Below are 23,515 nucleotides of genomic sequence, written 5' to 3' on the forward strand. Positions count from 1 at the left end.
CTTCTCACTGCACCAGTGGCCCCCAGATGTGAGCTGAGAGTGCCGTTGTCACCACACCCTTAGGAGGTGTCAGTTCCCCTGGGTGATGCCGAGACACCTTCTCCCGCTTTGTTTCTTGTCCCCACCGTCTTCTCAAATTCTGTTCTCCTTTTATCATATTTCATCAAATTAGAGTTGAGACATTTCAGCTCTCCCTGTTTCCCTGGCCCTCTTACACGCGACCTTCTACACGCTGAATGCAGCATTTTTTGACAGCTAGAGGAGCGGGAGAAGGAGCGAAAGAGAAAGAGGGAGGAGGAGGAGCGGAGGAAACAGCCGCCTGCTCCCGAACCCACAGCCAGTGTGCCTCCAGGGGACCTGGTGGGCGGCCGGACAGCTTCTGACACCACCTGGGACGGGTGAGAGCCAGGACGCCTGGGGTAGGAGGAGGCTGAGCCCAGGCCACCCAGGGACTAATGATTCTGTGTTGCCTTTGGTTATCCCAGAACCCAGCCACGGCCACCACCATCCACACAAGCACCCAGTGTTAATGGAGTCTGCACAGATGGAGAGCCCTCACAGGTGACCCCACTGTCCCTCCGTGGCCCCATCGGAGTCATAGCCCCTCCACTCCCCGCACAGCCTTTTACAGATTCTTGTCCTTGCAGCCCCTGCTGGGACAACAGAGACTGGAGCACAGCAGCTTCCCCGAAGGGCCGGTGAGTTCCCCTGCAAGTGTGGGTGTTGATAACTGTGAGGCGAAGGGTCCAGAAGGGGTGGCGAGTGCGGGTGGGGGAGTACTGGGGATAGGATGGGAGAGGGCAGAGGCTCACAGGCAGCCTGGGGACAGGAAGACCAACTCCTGGACACGGAGCTTCCTGGCACCCAGGTTAGGGATCTCCCATCTCATCCTTTGACACTTGACACTGATTCCCCGCCAGGGACCTGGCTCAGGGGACGAAGCCAATGGGCCCCGGGGAGAGAGGCAGACCCGGACTCGGGGCCCGGCCCCATCTGCAATGCCCCAGAGCAGGTCCACCGAGTCAGCCCATGCTGCCACCCTGCCGCCTCGAGGCCCGGAGCCATCTGCCCAGGAGCAGATGGAGGGGATGCTGTGCCGCAAGCAGGAGATGGAGGCCTTCGGGAAGAAGGCTGCCAACAGGTACAGCCTCTCTGGAGCCTGCCCTCAGAGGGCACTTCCCCAGAGCCTGTGCCCAGATAGAGGGAGGGATGCCCTTTAGAGTACATCTTCTGGGCAAAGGGTAGGACTTGGGACCAGAGCGGGGCCTCAGGGGAGGACCAGAGGGTGTGAAGACCGTGGCCTAAAGATGGGAGCAGAACTGGAAGTCCTAGAACACCCAAGAGGGCTCCGGGTTGCAGGCGCCACTGAGGCCGGCCAGTCAGCACCTCGTCCCTCGCAGGTCCTGGCAGAACGTGTACTGTGTCCTGCGGCGTGGGAGCCTCGGCTTTTACAAGGATGCCAAGGCAGCCAGCGCGGGAGTGCCATACCATGGAGAAGTGCCTGTCAGCCTGGCCAGGGCCCAGGGCAGCGTCGCCTTTGATTACCGAAAGCGCAAACATGTCTTCAAGCTGGGGTAGGAACAGGGAACAGTGCTCTCGGGATGGGAGGAGAGTTGGGAGTGACACAGGTGAGCCATGAGTCAGGTCCAGAGGGAGGGGAGTTCCTGCAAAGAGCCTGAGTGGAGTAACCAGGCCAGCCACTTGGGGATAGTGTAGATGAGGGAGGCGGGGATTCTGGTTGTCTCCACACCAAGGGGAGCAGGAGAACCAAGACCCAGGCCTGATGGCTGCCAATGTGAAGGTGAAAAATTACCCAGGGTGGGAAATCCAAAGGCAGGGATCTGGCAACACCTCCAGGGGCCTGTCCCTGCCTGCCAGCAGGCAGCCGGAGCAGGAGGCCCGGGCTGGGGTGGAAGTGAGCTCCCCCTGCCTCTGCGGCCAGTCAGAAAGGATGTGCTTCTGCACAGTCTGGGGAGGCTGAAGAATGTGCAGAGCGTGTCTGGTCCGGCTCCGAGGGCTGCAGCCAGATGTCCCAGCCCGGTGTTGGGTCATGATTACGCTCTCACCAGCAGCTACCCGGCAGATCCGGATTCTCAGCTCTGCCCTGTGGCCTCTCTCTCCCAACAGCTTACAGGATGGAAAAGAATATTTATTCCAGGCCAAGGATGAGGTGAGCTGTCCTTTGTGTTCCTCTCTGTCCGTGCCATTCCAGAAGCTTCCAGCTGCAGACTCCCCTTCCTTCCCCGTCCTCCCTCTTTTTCCTGGTCTTGTCCTTTGTGGTAAGACTGGATGTGTGTGACGGCCGCACCAGGCCGCACTCCCTGTCTAAGCCGGCCGCATTCTCCCAATAGCATGAAACAGCTCACTTTCTGCCTCCTCCTCTTACACTTCCCTGCTGTCCACCGCGGCCACCCCAGCACAGTGTCCTTGAAGCTGACTGAGGGTCTTTCCATCCACAGGCAGAGATGAGCTCATGGCTACGGGTGGTGAATGCAGCCATTGCCACTGCGTCTTCTGCCTCTGGAGAGCCCGAAGAGCCGGTGGTGCCCAGCACCACCCGGGGCATGACCCGGGCCATGACCATGCCCCCAGTGTCACCCGTCGGGGCTGAGGGGCCTGTTGTGCTCCGCAGCAAAGACGGCAGAGAACGAGAGCGAGAAAAACGCTTCAGCTTCTTCAAGAAGAACAAGTAGTTGGGGGCAAGGTCCCAGGCCAATTCCCTCCCTCCGTTCAGGAAACCGCCAGGGACAGTCGACAGGGACCGCCCTCTTGTCAGGACAACTGCCTGCTGCTAGGGTCTGTTGCCAAGGTCAACCCATCACCAGGAACTGTCACTGGGGACAAGTCCGTGTTCCCAAGGGCAGCCCTTCTCTTCTGCTGTTTAATTCCAGACTGGTGGTGGGACCCAGGCAACCCCCTCTCCCACCCCCGCCGACTTCTCCCCTTTCCCCAGCCTCGTGCCTCTGTCCCTCACCACGGTGTGGACAGTGCTGCACCCTCAACAGAGGCCATGTGGGGAGTGGCTGCCCCTGCCTCAGGGTCATTCTCCTGCCACTTCGAGGGCACTCGCCTTCTGCCTTCTGGTTCCTCACCCCTCGGACCAGCCAGGAACCTCTCAGAGCTGAAGCAGGCCCTGGGGGCAGGAGTGCCAGATGACAGTCAGAGGCGCAGGAGCCCTCCCTCCCCACCCCCACCCTGTAACTCCAGCTGCCACTCCATCTCCAGCTGCTCTCAATGGCTTCCAAGGTGTGTTGTTCAGGGACAGCCACCGCCTTGAGTCTGGCCAAGGAGGTGATTAAACAGCTCAGCTTCTCTCACCGCCTCTGGGTGTCTTTGCTTTCCTGACCACAGCTTCTCTGTCCAAGCCTGTGTCCTCTCCTTTGGTTCTGGTCTCCTGCATCTCACGTTTCCCCAGCCTCCAAGCTCTTGAAGAGCCGTGTCACACTGAGAGCTTCCCTGACCCGGTCTCATTTCCCTGTGACAGTGACCTCCAGTGTGCTGGGTTGACCAATGCCAAGCCTCTTTTTAAACCAAAGTAGTTCACCATGGGTTGGGATGATGTCAACAAGCAGTATTCATGTTAAAAAGCAATGAGGGACTCCTTCCCTGGTGCACAGTTTTCTTCACTTGTGATCTCTAAACCGTTTTCACATTGGAAGACTGGGAAGCATTGCTACAGCCCCAGCCAGTCGCAGCCACTGCTCAGCCCAGTGGTGGAAAGCTGAGCACACAGCGGGTGCTTACTGCCCCCACTTGCCATCTGCTCTCCAGTAGATCGAGGGACCTCAGACAGGGATCTGAGAAGTGGCGGGTTCCAATAAACTGACCAACAGAATGAAGTCACTCTGGGAAGCCATGAGGTGACTTTACAGCCCAAGCGTGTAAATACACACACAGAGGATAATATATATTCTTTTTTTTTTTTTTTTTGAGACAGAGTCTCGCTCTGTCAGCCAAGCTGGACTGCAGTGGCGCAATCACAGCCCATTGCAACCTCCACCTCCCGGGTTCAAGCGATCCTCCCACCTCAGCCTCCCAACTAGCCTGAACCACAGGCACATGCCATCACACCCGACTAAGTCTGTTTGGTTTTTGTAGAGATGGGGTCTCACTATGTTGCCCAGGTCGGTCTCGAATTCCTGGGCCCAAGTGATTCTCTCATCTTGGCCTCTCAAACTGTTGGGATTACAGGCGTGAGCCACCATGCCCAGCTGAGACTACCTTCTGGATCTGACAAAGTATTAGAAAGGAGCGGGTGGCTTCTCCTTTGTCTCTGGTTTGGCAATCGGAGCTTTCAGGGCACAGTGTTTGTCTCCAGATGTTGATGGAAGTGGGTACTCCTTGGTGGCCTGCAACAGGAAAAGTGTGTTCTTTCATTGTTTTCTATACACATAGACAACCGTTTTTCCAGGAAGGCAGCCCCATCTTTAGTCACTGACTGAGGGCCTATCATCAGTCATGATGAAGACCGAGTCAGGTGTGTGCAGGCCCAGAACTAGCACATCACAGCCCCAGAGTGGGCTCCAAACCCGAGACCTGGTAGACCAGAGCCTGCAGGATAATTTCCCCCTTAAGATGGGTAGATTTACTGTTCCACAGCCAACAGGTGGATAGTGTAACTAGAACAATCTGTCATGGGACTAAGTGGAAGAATCCATCAGCACTACACAGGCATCTTTTCTTCAAATACAACTGTAAAATCTCCACTGAAGAGACAGTCATACCTTGGGGGTGCTCAGGGAATCTAGGTATTGGCACTCCAAGGTGGCAAGCCTGGGGGAATTGAAGGGAAACAATAATTGGAAATGTTAGAAGGAAATGTATATGGAGAAATTAATAGAGAAATGATTATTTTAATGCGACATGTAAGTGTAAATAGGACAGCCAATTGAAGCAGCCCCGCAGTAGGGGCAGGCATTGTGAACGGAGAGGTGAGACTGAAGGCTCCGAGCAGCATCTGCATATGCGTCAGCAGAAGGACTTCAGGGCACGATTCCTTAAGAACAGGACATAGAAGAGAGGAAGCATAGTGTCAGGAATTCAGTCAGAAAACACCTTCAGCTGTCAGTGGAAGAAAGAAAACATTCCAGGAAAGACAACAGGATGGAATGGGACGGTGAGGGCTATGAGACAAGTTAGACACAAAAATACAGTAAATGCAGGCACCACAAATCAATGGACAGAGATGGCAGATAAAAATGGATTACTTGGCCGGGCATGGTGGTTCATGCTTATAATCCCAGCACTTTGGGAAGCCGAGGTGAGTGTGTCACTTGAGCTCAGGAGTTCAAGACCAGCCTGGGCAACATGGTGAAACCCCATCTCTACAAAAATTAGCCAGGTGTAGTGGCACGTGCCTGTAGTCCCAGCTACTTGGAGGCTGAGGCAGGAGCATTGCTTGAACCTGGGAAGCAGAGGTTACAGTGAGCCGAGATCATGCCATTGCACTCCAGTCTGGGCAATAAAGTGAGACCCTGTCAAAAAAAAAAAAAATAGGATTATGTAGAGAAAAATATATTTGCATTCTTAACATCACCTACAAGAGTGGACTTTAGGTCCATGCTGTCCACAGCAGCAGCCACCCAGCCATGTGTGGCTACTGAGATGTAGCCAAACCAAGTGTCTCATGACTCTGAAACACCAGGTATCAAGCATGGAAAAGGACAACTTTAAATACCTTAATTTTTATATTGATTATGTGTTGAAATAATATTTTAGATATATTGGGTTTCAAAAGTATCATTAAAGTGAATTTCAACTATTTTGATTACTTTTTTAATGTGTTTGCTGGAAGTTTTTAAATTACATATGTAGCTAACATTTTTATTGGCTAGCACTGCTGTAAATGGGCTCCAGATCTAAATGCAAAAGGTAAAAAATATAATGTTAATAGGTCGGGTACGGTGGCTCACGCCTGTGATCCCAGCACTTTGGGAGGCCAAGGCGGGCAGATCACCTGAGGTCAGCAGTTCAAGACCAGCCTGGCCAATATGGTGAAACCCCGTCTCTACTAAAAATACAAAAATTAGCCAGGTGTGGTGGCGTGCACCTGTAGTCCCAGCTACTCGGGAGGCTGAGGCAGGAGAATGGCCTGAACCTGGGAGGCGGAGGTTGCAGTGAGACCAGATCACACCACTGCACTCCAGCCTGGACAACAAGAGTGAAACTCCATCCCCCCAAAAAACAAAAACAAAAACATAACGTTAATAGAATAAAATGTAGGAGAATATCTTGAGACTAAGGAGGCTACAAAAGAACGTCTTATACAAAAGTTCAAAAGCAGGCCAGGTGCAGTGGCTCACCTGTAATCCCAGCACTTTGGGAGGCAAGATGGGAGGATCACTGGAACTCAGAAGTTCAAGACCAGCCTGGGCAACACAGCGAAACTCCATCTCTACAAAAAAAAAATTTTTCAATTAGCCGGGCATGGTGGCACGCACCTGTAGTCCTAGCTACTTGGGAGGCTGAGATGGAAGGATTGCTTGAGCCCAGGAGGTTGAGGCCGCAGTGAGCCATGATCACACCACTGCACTCTAGCCTGGGCAACAGGCTGTCTCAAAAAAAAAAAAAAAAAATTCAAAAGCATAGCTTTAAGATAAAAATTAATTTCATTGCACAAGAAATAAGGATTTCTGTTCGATGAAGGACACCATGGACAGACTTAATAATTAGTGGAATGAGAGATGGCATTTGAGACCAATAAGAGATTAGAATATATGAAAAAGCCTTACAAATCAACAACAAAAAAGGAGCCTACAACCTGAAAAGAACACAGTGAGACCCCCATCTCTACAAAAAAAATTTTTTCAATTAGCTGGATGGGGTGGTCCACACCTGTGGTCCCAGCTGCTCCAGAGGCTAAGATAGGAAGATCACTTGGGCCTGGGAGGTTGAGGCTACAGTGAGCCATAATGGTGCCACTGCACTCTAGCCTGGACAACAAAGTGACACCCTGACTCAAAAATAATAGTAGTAATAGTTAAAGGCCGGGCGAGGTGGCTCACGCCTGTAATCCCAACACTTTGGGATGCCAAGGCCAGCGGATCGCTTGAGGTCAGGAGTTTGACACCAGCCTGGCCAACACGGTGAAACCCCGTCTCTACTAAAAATACAAAAATTAGCTGGGGGTGGTAGCGCACGCCTGTAGTCCCAGCTACTGGGGAGGCTGAGGCAGGAAAATGGCTTAAAAGCAGGAGGTGGAGGTTGCAGTAAGCCGAGATCGCACCACTGCCCTCCAGCCTCGGCGACACAGTGAGACTCTGTCTTTAAAAAATTAAATAAAAAATAAAAATAAATAAAATTGGAAGGACAGTGCCTCTTCTGAAATGGCCGAGAAACAAAAAGAACTCAAGGAAAGAACATAACCAAGTAGCTGGGGTGGAAGAGGGCAGCCTGGGGAATGTGTCCCCGATGGTATCAGAGAAGCCATTATGGAGCCACTACAATGAGGAATGGTGGCTGACAACCTCCCTGGCAGGCTCTACTAGGAGATAAACCCAAACCATCAATCTCCATAAAAGGCTACTCTTTGTTGGACGGTGACAGCGGGGAATCAGCCTAAACTCTTTTTTTTTTGAGACCGAGTCTTGCTCTGTCACCCAGGCTGGAGTGCAGTGACGCCATCTCGGCTCACTGCAACCTCCGCCTCCCGGGTTCCAACGATTCTCCTGCCTCAGCCTCCCGAGTAGTTGGGATTACAGGCGCCCGCCACCACGCCCGGGTATGTTTTGTATTTTTAGTAGACACGGGGTTTCACCATGTTGGCCAAGCTGGTGTGGAACTCCTGAACTCGTGATCCGCCCGCCTCGGCCTCCCAAAGTGCTGGGATTACAGGCGTGAGCCGCCGCACCCGGCCCGCCTAAGCTTGTTTTTACCGCCAGGAGGTGCCCTTGGACCACAGCTGAATTTTGAATACTAGACAGTCGGGAAACTCACAGTTGCCTAGACTTCCAGCTTGGTGTGTACGAGGAGACCCTGTCCCACCCCAAAACTAGGGACCTCGCTGGGCCTCTCCACCAAGTATTCCTTTGGTGTGCTCACCACAGACCAGGACTGTGATGGACACACAATGAGAGAGAGAGAACCAGACCACGGATACTCACGAGCAAACAAAACATGACTAAGCGTAGCCTGGGTAGCAATGCCTCTTAGGCCTGTCCCAGTTCTGCCAGGTTATCTTTCTGCCCCTTGGTTCTCAGTTTCCGTACCAATAAATAACACGTCTGCAATGACAAACTTTAAAATAATGTTTAAAGCTCTACAAAACAATGACTAGTTTTGCTTAAAATGTGGCGCACCTGTATTTTTGAAATGTTGGCCCAAGCTGCCACAGAAGCCGGCCAGCCCGCTACAAAAGCCCCTTTTTACGGCCCTCTGGGAGATTCCCCTTTGTCATTAGCTCCCCGCCCCACTGAGAGGGCCCAAGAGCAGGACCCATTGTGATGGTGAGTGACTCCCCGAGGCCTCCGCTTTTCTAGGCAGTGGTTGCGTTCAGAGCCCCTCTGACGCAGCAGCAGCGACCCTTTCCAGGGTGGTGACTGACTGGCTGGCTGGGGCTGGGGGTAGGCTGACCTCCGCGGCGCCGCGCCGCCACCAACAGGCCCCGCCCCCGTGCTGCGCGGTCATTTGTATGCAGCCTCGGGATTGGTCACTCGGCTCCCGCGAGGGGAAGGGGAGGGAAGCAGCGCGCACTCGCGCGTGCGTGAGCTGGCGCGAGAGAAAGGGCCCGGTCGCGTCGAGGCTCGAGCGGCCGTCGCCATTTTGTAGGGTTCTGTCTGACGCGGGAGCCGCCGCCGCTGCCGCCACCCGCAGGTGCGAGGGGGTCTTGTGTGTGTGATGTGGGGAGCTCGGGGGCGGGTCGGGCCGGGCCGGGCCGGGCCTCCGGCAGACGGCACGGCCCGGATTTGGGTTTCTCATTTTGCAGCGGGAGGTCCGGGAAGACAACGGGAGGAGGCGGGGCCGGGTCTCCGGAAGGAGGCGGGGCAGGGGTCGGGTCGAGTCTTTGTTGGGGCGAAGAAGCTGGAGGGCGGGCCGCTGTGGGGCGGGGTGGTTGGTCCCCGGTTTGGGGGAAAGGGGACTTTTTTCTTTTTAGAGTATCTTGAAAGGCGCTAGTGCGCGGAGGAGAGGTACACAGATTTCCCTCCAAAACCTTGTTACGAGGCGCACTGCGATTGATGCCCCTTGCCTTTGGGCTTTTCTCTTTCCTCATTTTAAGGCACGAAACAGCTAATTCTGGTATTTCATTGCGCTCCACTTCACGGAGATGATAGACTGTGCTATGCATGCTGACCCTCGACCTCCTATTTGCATGTCACACATAGCTCGCATTTCTCGAGAACCGCCCTTCTTCTATTGAGGAGGAATAATTAATGTCTATAGGAGGGTCTTGAAGGTGCAAGAACTTTGGAGGATTAGACGAAAATGCTGCAGTGCACCGAAATTTCCCACCACACCCTTGACTTTTGAAGTCTTGTTTTTCTCTCCCAGGCTCTTGTCAGGATGGTGAAGCTGTTCATCGGAAACCTTCCCCGGGAGGCCACAGAGCAGGAGATTCGCTCTCTTTTCGAACAGTATGGGAAGGTGCTGGAATGTGACATCATTAAGAACTACGGCTTTGTGCACATAGAAGACAAGACGGCAGCTGAGGATGCCATACGCAACCTGCACCATTACAAGCTTCATGGGGTGAACATCAACGTGGAAGCCAGCAAGAATAAGAGCAAAGCTTCAACCAAGTTACACGTCGGTAACATCAGCCCCACTTGTACCAACCAAGAGCTTCGAGCCAAGTTTGAGGAGTATGGTCCGGTCATCGAATGTGACATCGTGAAAGATTATGCCTTCGTACACATGGAGCGGGCAGAGGATGCAGTGGAGGCCATCAGGGGCCTTGACAACACAGAGTTTCAAGGTGAACTGCTCTGGGCCTGGGTAGTAGCGCCGAGTGGGGTCTAGCTCAAGACAGGCAAGAACACAAGACTATAGAACTTGCTGGGTGGTCTCTTCCATTCTGTTTTAGCTGGAAATAATAGATTATGTTTACCGCTCTTAAGCATAATTTACCCCTGGGGAAGCAAACACTTCCCCTTTTCAGGTTTGCTAAGATGTTGCTCACCGACTGCATAGAATCACAAACTGTGGGTTACTTTATCCTGCGGGATTCTTGCATTGATTCGAGTGCTGTTGGAAGTGTAATCTGCTTGGGGAAACGAGTACCTCATGAGAGAGGGGAGGATAAAGGTCCATGGCTTACCTGCTTCTTTGGTGATGATCAGGAAGCCTTACATTTGAGGGTTTAAGTGCTTAAGATTTATATTCTTTACTGCTTTGGGTGGATACTGGTGGGAAAGAAGAAAAAAGACATCTAGAGGAAGCCCTGTATTATAAATCTGGGTAGCAAGTCTGGATCTGCGGGAGTATGTTTTGGTTGCTCAAAGTTGTGCAGTCTCTTCAAGCAGAGTCAAAAAACATGCCATGGAGTGTTCCGCTCCACCTGTTATTTCACCCTCAGAAAAGGAAATTTCTAAATATATCAGACTCAATGGGAATGATGGTCCGGCTTCTGAAGAAATTCCAGTACAAGCATCGTAGAGCATATCATACTATTTATACCGATAATAAAGGTACATATGTTGTCACTAATACCACAAGAGGTTGTCAGAAGACTCTAGAACTGTGCTAATATGGTAACCACATGCGGCTTAGTAAATTGAAATTAACTGAGATTAGATAAAATTTAAAATTCAATTTTTCAAGTGTATACCAGACATGTTTCAAGCACTCAGTAGTCATGAGGCCTGTGGCTACCGTATTAATAGAGACACAGAACATTTCCATCATCATAGAACATTCTTTTGGATAGCACTGTTCTACAAGTGTTTTGTTAACAGTATCGTCTTGGACCTCATGTTCATAGCCACTTTTGTGGTCCCTAAGTCAACACCTTTTTTGCCCTGAGTGTCATTAAAGGGGTTGTTAAGAAGTACTTTTGGGTCCTCTGTTAAAACTAAAAAACAGAATGAGAAAAATAATGGGAGAAGAGGAAAAGTTGACCAGAGAAGGGTAAGAAAGTTTGCATAGTGGAGATTGGTAGAGGAGCACCATCAAGTATCTCTAGCTTCAGCCGGTGATGCCTTGGCCTTTAGCTGCTCTTTAAAGCATAGGGCAAAGGTTGCAGATACTTGCTACCATTAACTAGTGTGTGACCTTGGACAAGTGTTTTAACATCTCTTTGCTTCATTTTCTTTACTAAAATTGTCCCCACTTATGGAGTTAATGATCCTTGCCGTACCTCCCTCACAGGACTGTAGTGGGGCTAAAATGAAGTAATAGATGTGACAGTGTTTTGACAGTAAAAGCGCTATATGATGACAGGTGATTGTTCTTTGCAACCATGAGTGTTTCTGTTGTGGTTAGAAAATTACTGAAAGTGTGATAGTGAAGCTTTCCTTATTTGTTTGCTTTTTTTACATTTGTTTTTCCTTTTCTTATTTTGGAATGTTGTTGCATTTTCAGCTTTTAAAAGTATTCTTAATTATTTTCATTTGATGGGGGAGATCATCATGATGGACAGTGGAGACTGGGGAAGGGGGTTTTCTCCTGACAGGTGATGAGCAAAATGTAAAAGAATGTAAAGTTGGGTACAAACTGCAGAGATATTCTAGTAATGTCATACAGAATGCCCTTGCCTTTTAAATATATTTAATACAGGCAGGGTGCGATGTCTCACACCTGTAATCCCACCACTTTGGGAGGCCAAGGCGGGTGGATCACCTGAGGTCAGGAGTTCGAGACCAGCCTGGCCAACATGGTGAAATCTCGTCTCTACTGAAAATACAAGAAAACTAGCAAGGCGTGGTAGTGTGTGCCTGTAATCCCAGCTACTTGGGAGGCTGAGACAGGAGAATCGCTTGAACCTGGGAGGTAGAGGTTGCAGTAAACTGAGATCGTGCCACTGTATTCCAGTCTGGGCAACAGCGAGACTCCTTCTCAAAAAAAAAAAAAAGAAGGAAAAAAAAAACCATATATATATTTAATACAACTGAATAAAAGGAAAAGGACAGGCCAGGTGCCGTGGCGCGCGCCTGTAATCCCAGCACTTTGGGAGGCCGAGGCAGGGGGATCACAAGGTCAAGAGATTGAGTCCATCCTGGTCAACATGGTGAAACCCCATCTCTACTAAAAATACAAAAAAAAAATTAGCCGGGCATGGTGGCAGGCGCCTTGTAGTCCCAGCTACTCGGGAAGCTGAGGCAGGAGAATGGCGTGAACCTGGGAGGCGGAGCTTGCAGTGAGCTGAGATCACACCACTGTACTCCAGCCTGGGCTACAGAGCGAGACTCTGTCTCAAAAAAAAAAAAAAAAAAGAAAAGCTACCTGAAGTTAATAAAGAAAAAAGAAAAGAAAAGAAAAAAAAATCAGTTAATTGGGGGGAGTTGGCTTAGGATGAATATGTGTTTTAATAAGGCAGGTATAATTACTTTAGGATGTGAGTATCTGAATAATGCAGTGGATCCATAAGATTTTTAAAAACATCACTTCCTTAGAAAGTGCAAACACTAAAATGAATTGGAAAAGAAAAATCCTGTATTTGGTTTTCATGTTCTTAACTTGGCTCCTCTGGAGAGAGCACTCTCCTCCTAGTTATAGAGAGAGACGTTTTTATAACCAGCTCTGGTTTTTTTCTCCCAGATGACAAGAGCAAGCTTAGCACTGGATAGTAAGTTGTAGTTTCACAGAAAATACAATCTGGATACCAGTTTGACACGTTTCAATTTAAGTTATTTTCAGTTGTCTACTAATGAAGGTGGCCTCTTAAAAGGGCCACTTGAGCCCAGGTGAGGTGGCTCACACCTGTAATCCCAGCACTCTGGGAGGCCGAGGCGGGGGTGGATCACCTAAGGTCAGGAGTTCAAGACTAGCCTGGTCAACATGGTGAAACCCTGTCTCTACTAAAAATACAAAAATTAGCTAGGTATGGTGGCACACACCTGTAATCCCAGCTACTCAGGAGGCTGAGGCAGGAGAATCACTTGAACCCAGAGGCAGAGGTTGCAGTGAGTCAAGACCGTGCCACCGCACTCTAGCCTGGGCAGCAGAGCAAGACTCAGTCTCAAAAATGAACAAACCAACAAAAAAGTGCCACTTGAACATCTTTTGAACCTTTATTTCTATATGTTAATGGCTGCCATTGAGGCTTTTTGCATTGTATGACTTCTAAAAGGAAGTAGCGGAATCTGAGTTTACCTTACTCTTTCAGGATCTGTTTCCTTTCTACAGCCAGCAGTGAACTCAATTTATTTCCCTAGCACACACAGTTTGTATTGGAAGACCTAAAGAAGCTATTCCCAAATAACAATCAGGCAGCTTAATTGGGAAGAATATGTGAGAGTTCAGGTGTCTTGTTTTTTTTTTTTCCGTATATGTAAACAAGCATTAAGTCAGACTACTACTCTGTATTAGCTACCTCCCCAATCTTTTCTGGATCATGGCACTTGACAGGCGCTCAGAAATTAAGACCCCAAGTTTCCCACTTCTCAGCATTTTAATGCTCTTTTCTGTTACAGCTTTCAAAATAAAACACTTTTATTGGGCTGGTTTTCTGGAAGATGTTGGCAACAAACTTCAGTAACTTTTGGAAGTCTCAGGAAATCTTTTTAAGCTTTTGGCCTGTCCAAGTGTAGTAGAGTAGAAGAATTGATCTTTCATTTTTCTTTGCCCTGATTCCTTAAGGTATAATAATAGAGAGGCATAGTCTTTTTCAATTACTATAAAAACTTTAGGGTATTTAAATTAAAAGGCTAGGCTGGATGTGGTGGCTCATGCCTGTAATCCCAGCCCTTTGGGAGGCCGAGACAGGCGGATCACCTGAGGTCAGGAGTTCGAGACCAGCCTGGCCAACATGGTGAAACCTCGTCTTCACTAAAAATAGAAGAAATTAGCCAGGTGTGGTAGCGTGCGCCTGCAGTCCCAGCTACTCGGGAGGCTGAGGCAGGAGAATTGCTTGAGCCCAGGAGGCACAAGTTGCAGTGAGCCGACATTGCGCCACTGCACTCCAGCCTGGGCAACAGAGCAAGACTCTGTCCCAAAAAAAAATAAATAAATAAATAATAAAAATAAATTAAAAGGCTAATTATAACCGTTGGAACGACTGGTTGTTTTGTTTTTTTTTTTTTTGGAGACAGTCTTGCTCTATTGCCTAGGCTGGAGTGCAGTGGCACGATCTCAGCCCACTGCAGCCTCCGCCTCCCGGGTTCAAGTGATTCTTGTGCCTCAGCTTCCCAAATAGCTGGGACTACAGGCATGTGCCACCATGCCCAGCTGATGTTTTGTATTTTTTTAGTAGAGAGGGGGTTTCGCCATGTTGGCGAGGCTGGTCTCGAACTTTTGGCCTCAGGTGATTGGCCCACCTCAGCCTCCCAAAGTGCTGGGATTACAGATATGAGCTACCACACTCAGCTTGGAGAAACTGTTTGAAAAAAATTTTTTAAACCTGTCATCCCTATTATAGATTTTTTTAGTTCTAGGTTAAAAAATTGGGCCGGGTGCAGTGGCTCACGCTTGTAATCCCAGCACTTTGGGGGTGCCGAGGCGGGTGGATCACGAAGTCAGGAGTTCAAGACCAGCCTGGCCAAGATGGTGAAACCCCATCTCTGCTAAAAATACAAAAATTGCTTTAAAACCACACCAATGGTGGCAGGTGCCTGTAATCTCAGCTACTCGGGAGGCTGAGGCAGGGAATTGCTTGAACCCGGGAGGTGGAGGTTGCAGTGAGCCGAGATTTCGCCACTGCACTCCAGCCTGGGCAACAGAGCAAAACTATGTCTCAAAAATCAAACAAACAAAACAAAAAAATTGATACCTGCATCCTTTTCACAACTACACAGAGGTAGATTTTGCCACAGATAAACTTGATTTCCCACCCTCTAAATAAAAGCAGGAATGAAGATTGGATTTAGTTAAAAAACATCAAGGTAAAATTGTTGGGTTTTGTTTCTCCAAAAAATGGACCCAGAATCTGTAAAAGTAAAGTGCAAATTTAATTGAATTTTTTTGTTAAAAATGTTACTTTTAGGTCTCCGGATTGGCTCTTTTTTAGACTGTCATGGTCACTCTGACTTCACAATTGGAGCATAGTTTGTGTCTGTCACATAGCTTAATGTCACCATGTATATTTGAAAGCCAAGACATCTATAATCTTTTAATCTAAATTATAGGGAACTATGCATTTGAGATATAAATTATGGCAGAAATCTGTGTCTCTGTTCAAAGCACAGTTAGCATTGTGGCCCCTAACATCTAACAAGAGTATTTAAATCTCTGAAAACAATGGGATGGCAAAATGCTTTTAGAGATTTAGTGCCATTTTGGGTATCTGCTGACTCTATTGGTGATAGTGGATGCTGCCTGTCTCCTAGCAGTTGGAGGTATAAAGCCTGAGCACTTTTGTTTCTGCTAGAAACTGGAGTGATAGGACTCTTTGACATTGGGCAAAAGGAATTTGACTAAAGTGATATTGCTGCACTAACCCGCTCCCCTCTCAGGGTCAGTGCATGGCACTGTTCTGGCTGCCGTCCTGAATAGGGCTATTTCCAACAGGATGGTGGAGCACAAGGCATCCTCTTGCATAGCTGCATCCAGAACAAGGCCTGTTAAAGAGAGAGCAACTTGCTGATTGCAGAGGGGGGATTTGTTCTCGGCAGTTCTTAAGAGTAATGAGAAGCCCCTGTTCTTTGTATCTGTACTGACTGCGTTTTCCTTTTTTTTTTTTTTTTTTTTTTTGAGATGGAGTCTCACACTGTTGCCCAGACAGGAGTGCAGTGGTGTGATCTCCACTCACTGCAACCTCCACCTCCCAGGTTCAAGCAATTCTCCTGCCTCAGCTTCCCGTGCATTTTCTTTTGGCTACAATTTGGAAAGCACTGACTTGATCTCCAGGAGAGTCTTGTGCAACCTGGGACTAAATAATGCCAGGAATACTCCTTTTCTTTAACTGCTTTTAAAGACTTCAGATGCTTTCATCAGTAAGGGTCCGTGGGTTTGGTGGTTCACAATCCCTGGGCAAAGATTGTTTTCTTCTCTTAGCTGTTCCTCAGTGCTGGTCATTTCCTGGAAGCCGAAATGGATGTGGCCCATTTATGTGGGTTCCTAGAGGTCTCTAGGCAAATGCTGCATTTTTCTAACTAGTAGTTAATCCCTATAAAGAATTGTAAGTTACATGGCAGGATGAAATGCCAGTCATTTCATTACATGTCAAGACACTGTCCCTAAGAAACCAGTACTGTTTCAAGATCTAATTCTTGTTGTTGAGAAACCTTGGTCAGGTAGCTTTCCACAGTAGCCTTGGGGGGGTGGGGGGTGGGCTGAGTTGAAATCTGGAAGGTCTTATAACTCCCAGAGATACTAGAGATGAAGCAGATGACAAGCCAGGTATGGTTTGTGTACCCATCATTGGAGCCTTCTGGTGACATCTGCAAAAATAGCTGGAGGAAACAAGATGGATGGACGATTGATGTGGTTTTTAAGCAGCAGTAAATAGGCCTTAATCCTTAGTCAATCAGTGAGAGATGGGCAAGATGCCTTCCAAATCTGGCTTAACTGAGGTTTTGTTGGTTGATTTTGGAAGTATTGGCAGAATTTGAATCATTACAAGTAATAACAGTCTTAGCAGTGAGAAGTGGAAACTTTTCCAATTGTTGTGTATAAGGGGAAAAAGGAAAGTTGTGGAGACAGAACCAGGAGGGAGTCTGGTCTACTCCTGGCCTAAGTAGAAAGTATTGACTGGTCTCTGAGGAATCAAATTTTCTAGCTCTCATCTGTATTAAACTTCAACTACTGGCAGGGCGCAATGGCTCACGCCTGTAATCCCAACACTTTGGGAGACCAAGGCGGGCAGATCACCTGAGGTCGGGAGTTTGAGACCAGCCTGACCAACATGGAGAAACCCTGTCTGTACTAAAAATACAAAATTAGCCAGGCATGGCAGCGCATGCCTGTAATCCCGGCTACTCGGGAGGCTGAGGCAGGAGAATTGCTTGAATCCAGGAGATGGAGGTTGCGGTGAGCTGAGATTGCGCCACTGCACTCCAGCCTGGGCAACAGGAGGGAAACTCCATCTCAAAAAAAAACAAAACAAAACAAAAAAAAACTTCAACTACTTTTTAAAGGAGGTTGCTGAAATAGGGTCACAGGTGTGTGCGTCTGTGTGTCTTATGACAACTAATTTACTTTCATTTAGGGGAGGAGAGGAAAAAGAGTGTCAGTGAGTTAAAATAAATCTTCTTACATCTGTTCCCTCAAGGCAAAAGAATGCATGTGCAGTTGTCCACAAGCCGGCTTCGGACTGCCCCTGGTATGGGAGACCAGAGTGGCTGCTATCGGTGTGGGAAAGAAGGGCACTGGTCCAAAGAGTGCCCAGTAGATCGTACAGGTCGTGTGGCAGACTTTACTGAGCAGTATAATGAACAATATGGAGCAGTTCGCACACCTTACACCATGGGCTACGGGGAATCCATGTATTACAACGATGCATATGGAGCACTCGACTACTATAAGCGATACCGGGTCCGCTCTTATGAGGCAGTAGCAGCGGCGGCAGCGGCTTCTGCATACAACTACGCAGAGCAGACCATGTCCCATCTGCCTCAAGTCCAAAGCACAACTGTGACCAGCCACCTCAACTCTACTTCTGTTGATCCCTACGACAGACACCTATTGCCAAACTCTGGCGCTGCTGCCACTTCAGCTGCTATGGCTGCTGCTGCGGCCACCACTTCCTCCTACTATGGAAGGGACAGGAGCCCACTGCGTCGTGCTGCAGCCATGCTCCCCACAGTTGGAGAGGGCTACGGTTATGGGCCAGAGAGTGAGTTATCTCAGGCTTCTGCAGCTACACGGAATTCTCTGTATGACATGGCCCGGTATGAACGGGAGCAGTATGTGGACCGAGCCCGGTACTCAGCCTTTTAAAAACTGGAGGTGAGAGATGGGTGGGAATGGTTAAAAGATTCCATTTAGTTCCCTTGAAAGAGACCCATGCTTCATAAAAGAGGCTAGAGCCACCTGTTTGCTCTCTGGACAGTATCCAAAAGGTGCAAATTACAAGTTAGTCTTCAATATTTCTCTAGCTTAGGCCACAAGTTCCATTTGGCCTGTCAAGGTATTAGTGTATGACTCCAACCAACTTGTTCCTTCTGAGAGAACAACAAATTCAATTTGTTAGAACATTCTTTAATCAGTTGTAAGCATATTTGGGTTACAGAAAAACATTTGAGAGATCTAACATTTGTTATGTGCCCTCTGTATATCATCTATACGATAAGACTGAAATATTTTATTCTTTTACAGAGAAGAGAACTAAAGCTCAGAGAGGTTAAGTACTTTGCCCAAAGTCATTTGGTAAATGAAAGGTAGAATCAGAATTCAAACTCAGGCCTGTCTGATACCAAAACCCATGCTCTGCTCGCTCTACTACAGAAGTACTGTAGTGATAAGCTGAAGGGTACAGGTTCAGGGAGTAATGAATATCACAGTGAGAATTTTAACTATTACTTTAGGCTTACAGTTTGCTAATAAAACTGCTACTTGAAGGCAGAGGCAGTGGCTCACTCCTGTAATCCTAACACTGGGAGGCTGAGGTGGGAGGATCACTTGAGCCCAGGAGTTCAAGACCAGCCTAGGCAACATAGCAAGACCCTGTCTCTACAAAGAAAATTAAATTAGCAGGGTGTGATGGGGAGCACCTGTGATCCCAGCTACTCAGAATGCTGAGGTTGGAAGGATCGCTTGAGCCCAGGAGTGAAAAGAGGCTGCAGTGAGCTATGATCACACCATTGTATTCCAGCCTGGGCAACAGAGTGAGACCGTCTCTCCTTTAAAAAAAAAAAAACCTACTTCTTGGGTCACTGTCCTTTGTCAAAGGAAACTTCTAATATACCTACATGCCAGAGGAAGTCCTATAAATTTTAAATGTTTACTTCCAAGACATTTACTTGAAAGTTGAATGTTTTGATGTTCTGTCCCATGGAGTCCTTATTAGTAATCTAGACCATCTTGTTCTATATGGGCACTTAAGCCCTGTTTCTTCATAGCCTGTTATGCTGTCATTTAGACCTGGATGCTTCCTGTTTCTTCCAGCAATTTTTGTTTTGTGTTTTTTGTTGTTGAAGAGAGGAACATTTAAGGAGTTAGATAAACTGGTAATTTTCAGATGTGTAGAAAATTGCATAGGTGGTGAAAGCCAACGCCATAGGCTCTGAAATTTTACTGTTTCCTACATCAGGAAATGTGTACCAAAAGTGCTAAAATGCCAAGAATAATTTTGAGTATCTAAAGATAGATAAATCTTTTCATCTGAGTGGAAATGGCATTATGACAACTTTATATTCTCATGGTTTTCCTTGTACCTTGAAATTGAGCATCACTTGAATTGGAGCCCCAGAAGCAAGGTTAAAGTGAGTTACTACTGAGTTTCTGGTGTTCCTAACTTATCCCTTTGGTATATACGTAGAAGATAACAAAGCAGCTCTGTACAGTGGCTCGTGCCTGTAGTCCCAACTATTCAGGAAGCTGAGGCTGGAGGATCCCTTGAGCCCAGGAGTGAGAGACTGCAGTTAGCCATTGCACTCCAGCCTGGGCAAGAGTGGCTCCTCTCTCTCTTTAAAAAAAAAAAAAAAAAAAAAAAAATTAAAAAGCAAAGCCATAGGAATTTGCTCTTTTATGTGAATTGAGAAGCAAATGTTATGAACCTGTAATAAGTTGTACCCTATATGCATGTCAGCAAGAATTGAGATCTCTTGAGACCACCATGCAGCTATGTGTGAAGCAAATGATCTTAAAATTTATAGTTTGCCATTAATTTTTACTTTTAATGCAGCTGGATCTAGCATGAGGTGGGATATGCTTCCGAAGTAAGCTGGTATAAATCTATCAGATAACCTGTCTCTCTTATGTTTCAAAGTTAAATATTAAATTCATATATTGTGGTCTTCAAAAGGTATTGCTAGGACATTTTAAAATGAATTTTGACTGCAAGCAGTGGTTGTTCAACTAACCTCTTTTTAGCGATGACTTTTAAAGAAACTTACCTTCCAGGTGTGAACCTCAAATGGACTGAATAACCCTGAGTTGGTTGCAGTCCCAGGAGCCTGATGTTAATGAGGCTGCCAGGATGAAATACTCCAGAACTGTTGGGGATCCAAATTCGGGTCTCACCCTAGCAGAACTGATCCAAGAACGTCACAACTTTTGAAGTCGATTGGCACAGATCAAGACCAAGATTTGGCCCTTTGTCTGTAATAAGTAGAGGAACTTGGTGTGAGTTAACTTTTTTTTTCCCCCAGCCATTGGTGTCTGGAGTTCCCATCATCAATAGAAGGATTAGAGAATTCTAGGGATGATTTCTTCTTTTGATTTGGCAAGGGAGATTTGGTCAATTAGGGGAACTACTGGAACTGTGGCTCTCACTCTGTGACAGTGTGACATGTAGGTGTGTTGGAATTGGGTGAATGACTGGCTGCTCCTTGATATCCTACCCCTTGTGACCATCATTTCTGAAAGCTTGTTTACTGTGAAAGATTAAAACGAAACACATTTAGAATAGTGTAATTCGCCATATATGACATCTCAGCATCTTCTGCTTTTCCTGGACCCCAAACTTAGATTGCAGTTCTTGAAAATGTATGTATGCCCTTTGTTACAGCAACAGTTACAGTTTGTTACAGCCTTCTGTCACAGGGGTTTTCTTGCCTAAAAGATGGATAAGAAAGATGTATTTATCACCAACACATTCTTCAGCTAGATTGCATCTTGTCCTATATATATAGCCATAAGTAGATTCCTATATATATAGCTATTGATAGACTCCTAGGTAATTACATGGGATATGAGTTAGATCCAGTCTGACTTGGTTTTGTTTTGTTCTTTTTTTCCCCCCCCGGAATACAGGACGGGACCCAGGGCGCTTGTACTCGGAGCCAGGCTGCTCTCCAGGCATTGTGTAAGCCTCTTGTGTTGTGCTCTCTTTCAGGTAGGATAATTGCGGACTGAACCCTCGGGCTGCGGTCATATATGAGAACTTGCTCCGCGCGGTCCCCTTTGCCGGGATGTTTCCATTGCTTCATGTTTCAGTAAACAAAAGGAGTTTGTGACCAACTATGTTTTCTTTCTTAATTCTTCTAAGTTGACTTTTCTTTCCTCCTGAAACTAGTCTCTGTAGCCTTTCACTCTGTTCCTTATATTCTCAGCCTCTGAGCAGCCCTAGGTAAGGATTATGCTGGCATCCCCTTTTTCCTGTGCAGTGGAACCCCTCTTATCTTGCTTTCCCTAGGAATTGAATCCTCCCTGCCTACCTGCAGCATCTCCTTTCCCTTTAAAATGACCATGTAGTGGCAAGCAGCCTTTTACTCTTCTGTTAGCTCTGGACTCTTAACACTGAAGTTACTCTTCTGAAATTGCTAGGACCATTGGGGGTTTTGTTGTTTTGTTTTTTTATGTCCAACCTGTGATCGTGGTACAGCATTAGCTGAAATTTACCCTTGTTTTACTCCACTCCTCCCTTTTTTTTTTTAAATTTTTTGACAAATAAACGTTTCTAACACTTAAATATCTTTTTATGTTTGTGTCTTTTTATTCTCTCCTAGTTCTTAAGCTACAAAGTTCAAACTAATAGATGTCAGAAATTTAGATATAGAAGGAAGGATTTAAGCCCAGGCATGGTGGCTCACACCTGTAATCTTAGCACTTCGGGAGGTTGAGGTGGGCAGGTCACTTAAGCCCGCTGAAGTTTAAGACCAGCCTGAGCAACATGTCGAAACCCTGTCTCTACCAAAAATAAAAAATTAGTTGGCCGGCTGGGCGTGGTGGCTCACGCCTGTAATCCCCAGCACTTTGCGAGGCCAAGGTGGGTGGATCACCTGAGGTCAGGTAGACCAGCCTGACCAATATCATGAAACCCCATCTCTACTAAAATATAAAAATTAGCTGGGCGTGGTGACAGGCACCTGTAATCCCAGCTACTCAGGAGGCTGAGGCAGGAGAATCACTTGAACCCAGGAGGCAGAGGTTGCAGTTAGCCAAGACTGCGCCATTGCACTCCAGCCTGGGCAACAAGAGCGAAACTCCATCTCAAAAGAAACAAAAACAACAAAATTAGTTGGCCAGGTGCAATAGCTCACGCCTGTAATCTCAGCACTTTGGCCAAGAGACCGAGGCAGGCAGATCACCTGAGGTCAGGAGTTTCAGACCAGCCTGGCCAACATGGCAAAACCCTGTCCCTACTAAAAATACAAAAATTAGCCAGGCATGGTGGCGAGTGCCTGTAGTCCCAGCTACTTGGGAGGCTGAAGGAGGAGAATTGCTTGAACCCAGAAGGCAGAGGTTGCAGGGAACCGAGATGGCACCACTGTACTCCCATCTCAAAAAAAAAAAAAAAAAAAATTAGCTGGGCTTGGTGGTGCATGCCTGTAATCTCAGCTACTCAAGAGGGTGAAGTAGGAGACTCTTGAGCCCAGAAGGTTGAGGCTGCAGTGAGCTGTGATCATGCCACTGCACTCCATTCTGGGCAACAGGAGGCCCTGTCTCCAAAACAACAAAAAAGGATTTAGGTTAGTGCTGTGGCTTCAGTAATAGGTGGTGGGAAGTTAGCCAGATTCTTGAGACATTGCTAAATTTGCTACAGCTGGTGGTGAGGCTACTTTTCTCTAAATAACCAGAGCTGCTCTGAAACCAGTTTAAAGGCTAACAGACTCAGATTAGTAGTGCTAAGAGTAAGCCCTGCATCAGAAAAAGGCTGAGCCAGATTCTCTCCAAGGACCTATCACATTAACTAAATTTGACTTCATAGTTTTCTGGCTCATATTTTTAAAAAAAAACCATATATATATATATATATATATATATATATATATATATATATATATACACATTTTTGCCTAGTTACCACCCCTCTCCAGTGTTTCTCCTTTTTTAATTTTTAAAAAATAATTAGGCCAGGCACGGTGGCTCATGCCTGTAATCCCAGCACTTTGGGAGTCCAAGGCAGGCGAATCACGAGGTCAGGAGATCGACTAAAATACAAAAAATTAGCTAGGTGTGGTGGCGGGCGCCTGTAGTCCCAGCTACTCGGGAGGCTGAGGCAGGAGAATGGCATGAACCAAGGAGGCAGAGCATGCACTGAGCCGAGATCATGCCACTGCACTCCAGCCTGGGCAACAGAGCGAGACTCCATCTCAAAAAAATAAAAAATTAAATTCACTTATGAGCTATTAAAAGAGGTCTCTCTTCCCAAGGTGCTAATATTCTGCTAGGATTAGGCTTTAGCTAAAATATTCATAAATAGTACTTTGAGCAGAAAAGCAAATCACATATTAATGATTAGCAGTGACATTTTGCAGTAAAGTATGTCTTCTAGATTATGGACATCTTATTTATCTTGTTTAGATCCCCATAGAACACATTTAATGATGGACTCAACCCTACTTAAGCTTTATTGTACTTTATATGGAAATGTTGATGTGTA

At 47.3% G+C, this 23,515-nt stretch overlaps 3 protein-coding genes and 1 long non-coding RNA gene across 20 annotated transcripts in view; 2 read left to right on the top strand and 2 right to left on the bottom strand.

The window, feature by feature from the left end:
* Positions 1 to 3,314, top strand: part of SPTBN2 (spectrin beta, non-erythrocytic 2) — a 43,922-nt gene extending 40,608 nt beyond the window's left edge. For all 6 annotated transcript variants that reach the window (XM_024255322.3, XM_054525571.1, XM_054525573.2 and 3 more), the window contains 7 exons: positions 256 to 398; positions 486 to 561; positions 648 to 698; positions 921 to 1,141; positions 1,401 to 1,574; positions 2,128 to 2,170; positions 2,460 to 3,314. In XM_024255322.3, the coding sequence (XP_024111090.2) occupies positions 256 to 398; positions 486 to 561; positions 648 to 698; positions 921 to 1,141; positions 1,401 to 1,574; positions 2,128 to 2,170; positions 2,460 to 2,693 (942 nt within the window). In that variant the 3' untranslated portion in view covers positions 2,694 to 3,314. The remainder of the gene's footprint in view (positions 1 to 255; positions 399 to 485; positions 562 to 647; positions 699 to 920; positions 1,142 to 1,400; positions 1,575 to 2,127; positions 2,171 to 2,459) is intronic.
* Positions 3,315 to 4,105: 791 nt separating this feature from the next.
* Positions 4,106 to 8,613, bottom strand: LOC103891784 (uncharacterized). Of its 5 annotated transcripts, none has more exons than XR_008511552.2 (4): positions 8,298 to 8,563; positions 6,303 to 6,394; positions 4,725 to 4,996; positions 4,106 to 4,349 (listed from the first exon to the last, which is right to left on the bottom strand). It is a non-coding gene; the product is annotated as an uncharacterized LOC103891784 (long non-coding RNA). The 5 variants fall into 5 exon arrangements; XR_008511551.2 differs by having other exon boundaries at positions 4,725 to 5,474; positions 8,298 to 8,546; XR_008511553.2 differs by lacking the exon at positions 8,298 to 8,563 and adding an exon at positions 8,103 to 8,288 and having other exon boundaries at positions 4,725 to 5,474.
* An 885-nt stretch (positions 8,614 to 9,498) lies between these two features.
* On the top strand, positions 9,499 to 21,601 carry LOC100437187 (RNA-binding protein 4B). Of its 5 annotated transcripts, XR_008511549.2 has the most exons (4): positions 9,499 to 9,910; positions 17,300 to 17,976; positions 20,092 to 20,313; positions 20,944 to 21,601. XR_008511549.2 is itself a non-coding variant. In XM_054525578.2 (3 exons), the coding sequence occupies exons 1-2, from the start codon at positions 9,499 to 9,501 to the stop codon at positions 17,965 to 17,967; spliced, it is 1,080 nt and encodes a 359-aa protein (XP_054381553.1). In that variant the 3' UTR covers positions 17,968 to 17,976; positions 20,944 to 21,601. The 5 variants fall into 5 exon arrangements, 4 of the variants coding, with proteins under 4 accessions (XP_054381553.1, XP_063584138.1, XP_054381552.1 ...); XM_054525578.2 differs by lacking the exon at positions 20,092 to 20,313; XM_063728068.1 differs by lacking the exon at positions 20,092 to 20,313 and having other exon boundaries at positions 21,026 to 21,601.
* Positions 15,752 to 23,515, bottom strand: part of RBM4 (RNA binding motif protein 4) — a 32,389-nt gene continuing 24,625 nt past the window's right edge. For all 4 annotated transcript variants that reach the window (XR_010141670.1, XR_008510929.2, XM_024254587.3 and 1 more), the window contains one exon: positions 15,752 to 20,745. Coding sequence is in view for 2 of the 4 variants with exons in the window: in XM_024254587.3 (XP_024110355.1) it covers positions 20,705 to 20,745 (41 nt within the window). In the remaining 2 variants the exon portion in view is untranslated. The remainder of the gene's footprint in view (positions 20,746 to 23,515) is intronic.

Source organism: Pongo abelii, chromosome 9, assembly GCF_028885655.2.
Source record: "Pongo abelii isolate AG06213 chromosome 9, NHGRI_mPonAbe1-v2.0_pri, whole genome shotgun sequence".
Taxonomy (NCBI): domain Eukaryota; kingdom Metazoa; phylum Chordata; class Mammalia; order Primates; family Hominidae; genus Pongo; species Pongo abelii.

Excerpts from the sequence above, each read along its gene's own strand:
- LOC100437187 (XM_054525578.2), top strand. The coding sequence starts at position 9,499 with ATGGTGAAGCTGTTCATCGGAAACCTTCCCCGGGAGGCCACAGAGCAG. Across the intron at positions 9,911-17,299 it reads TGACAACACAGAGTTTCAAG|GCAAAAGAATGCATGTGCAG; the intron begins GTGAACTGCTCT and ends TGTTCCCTCAAG.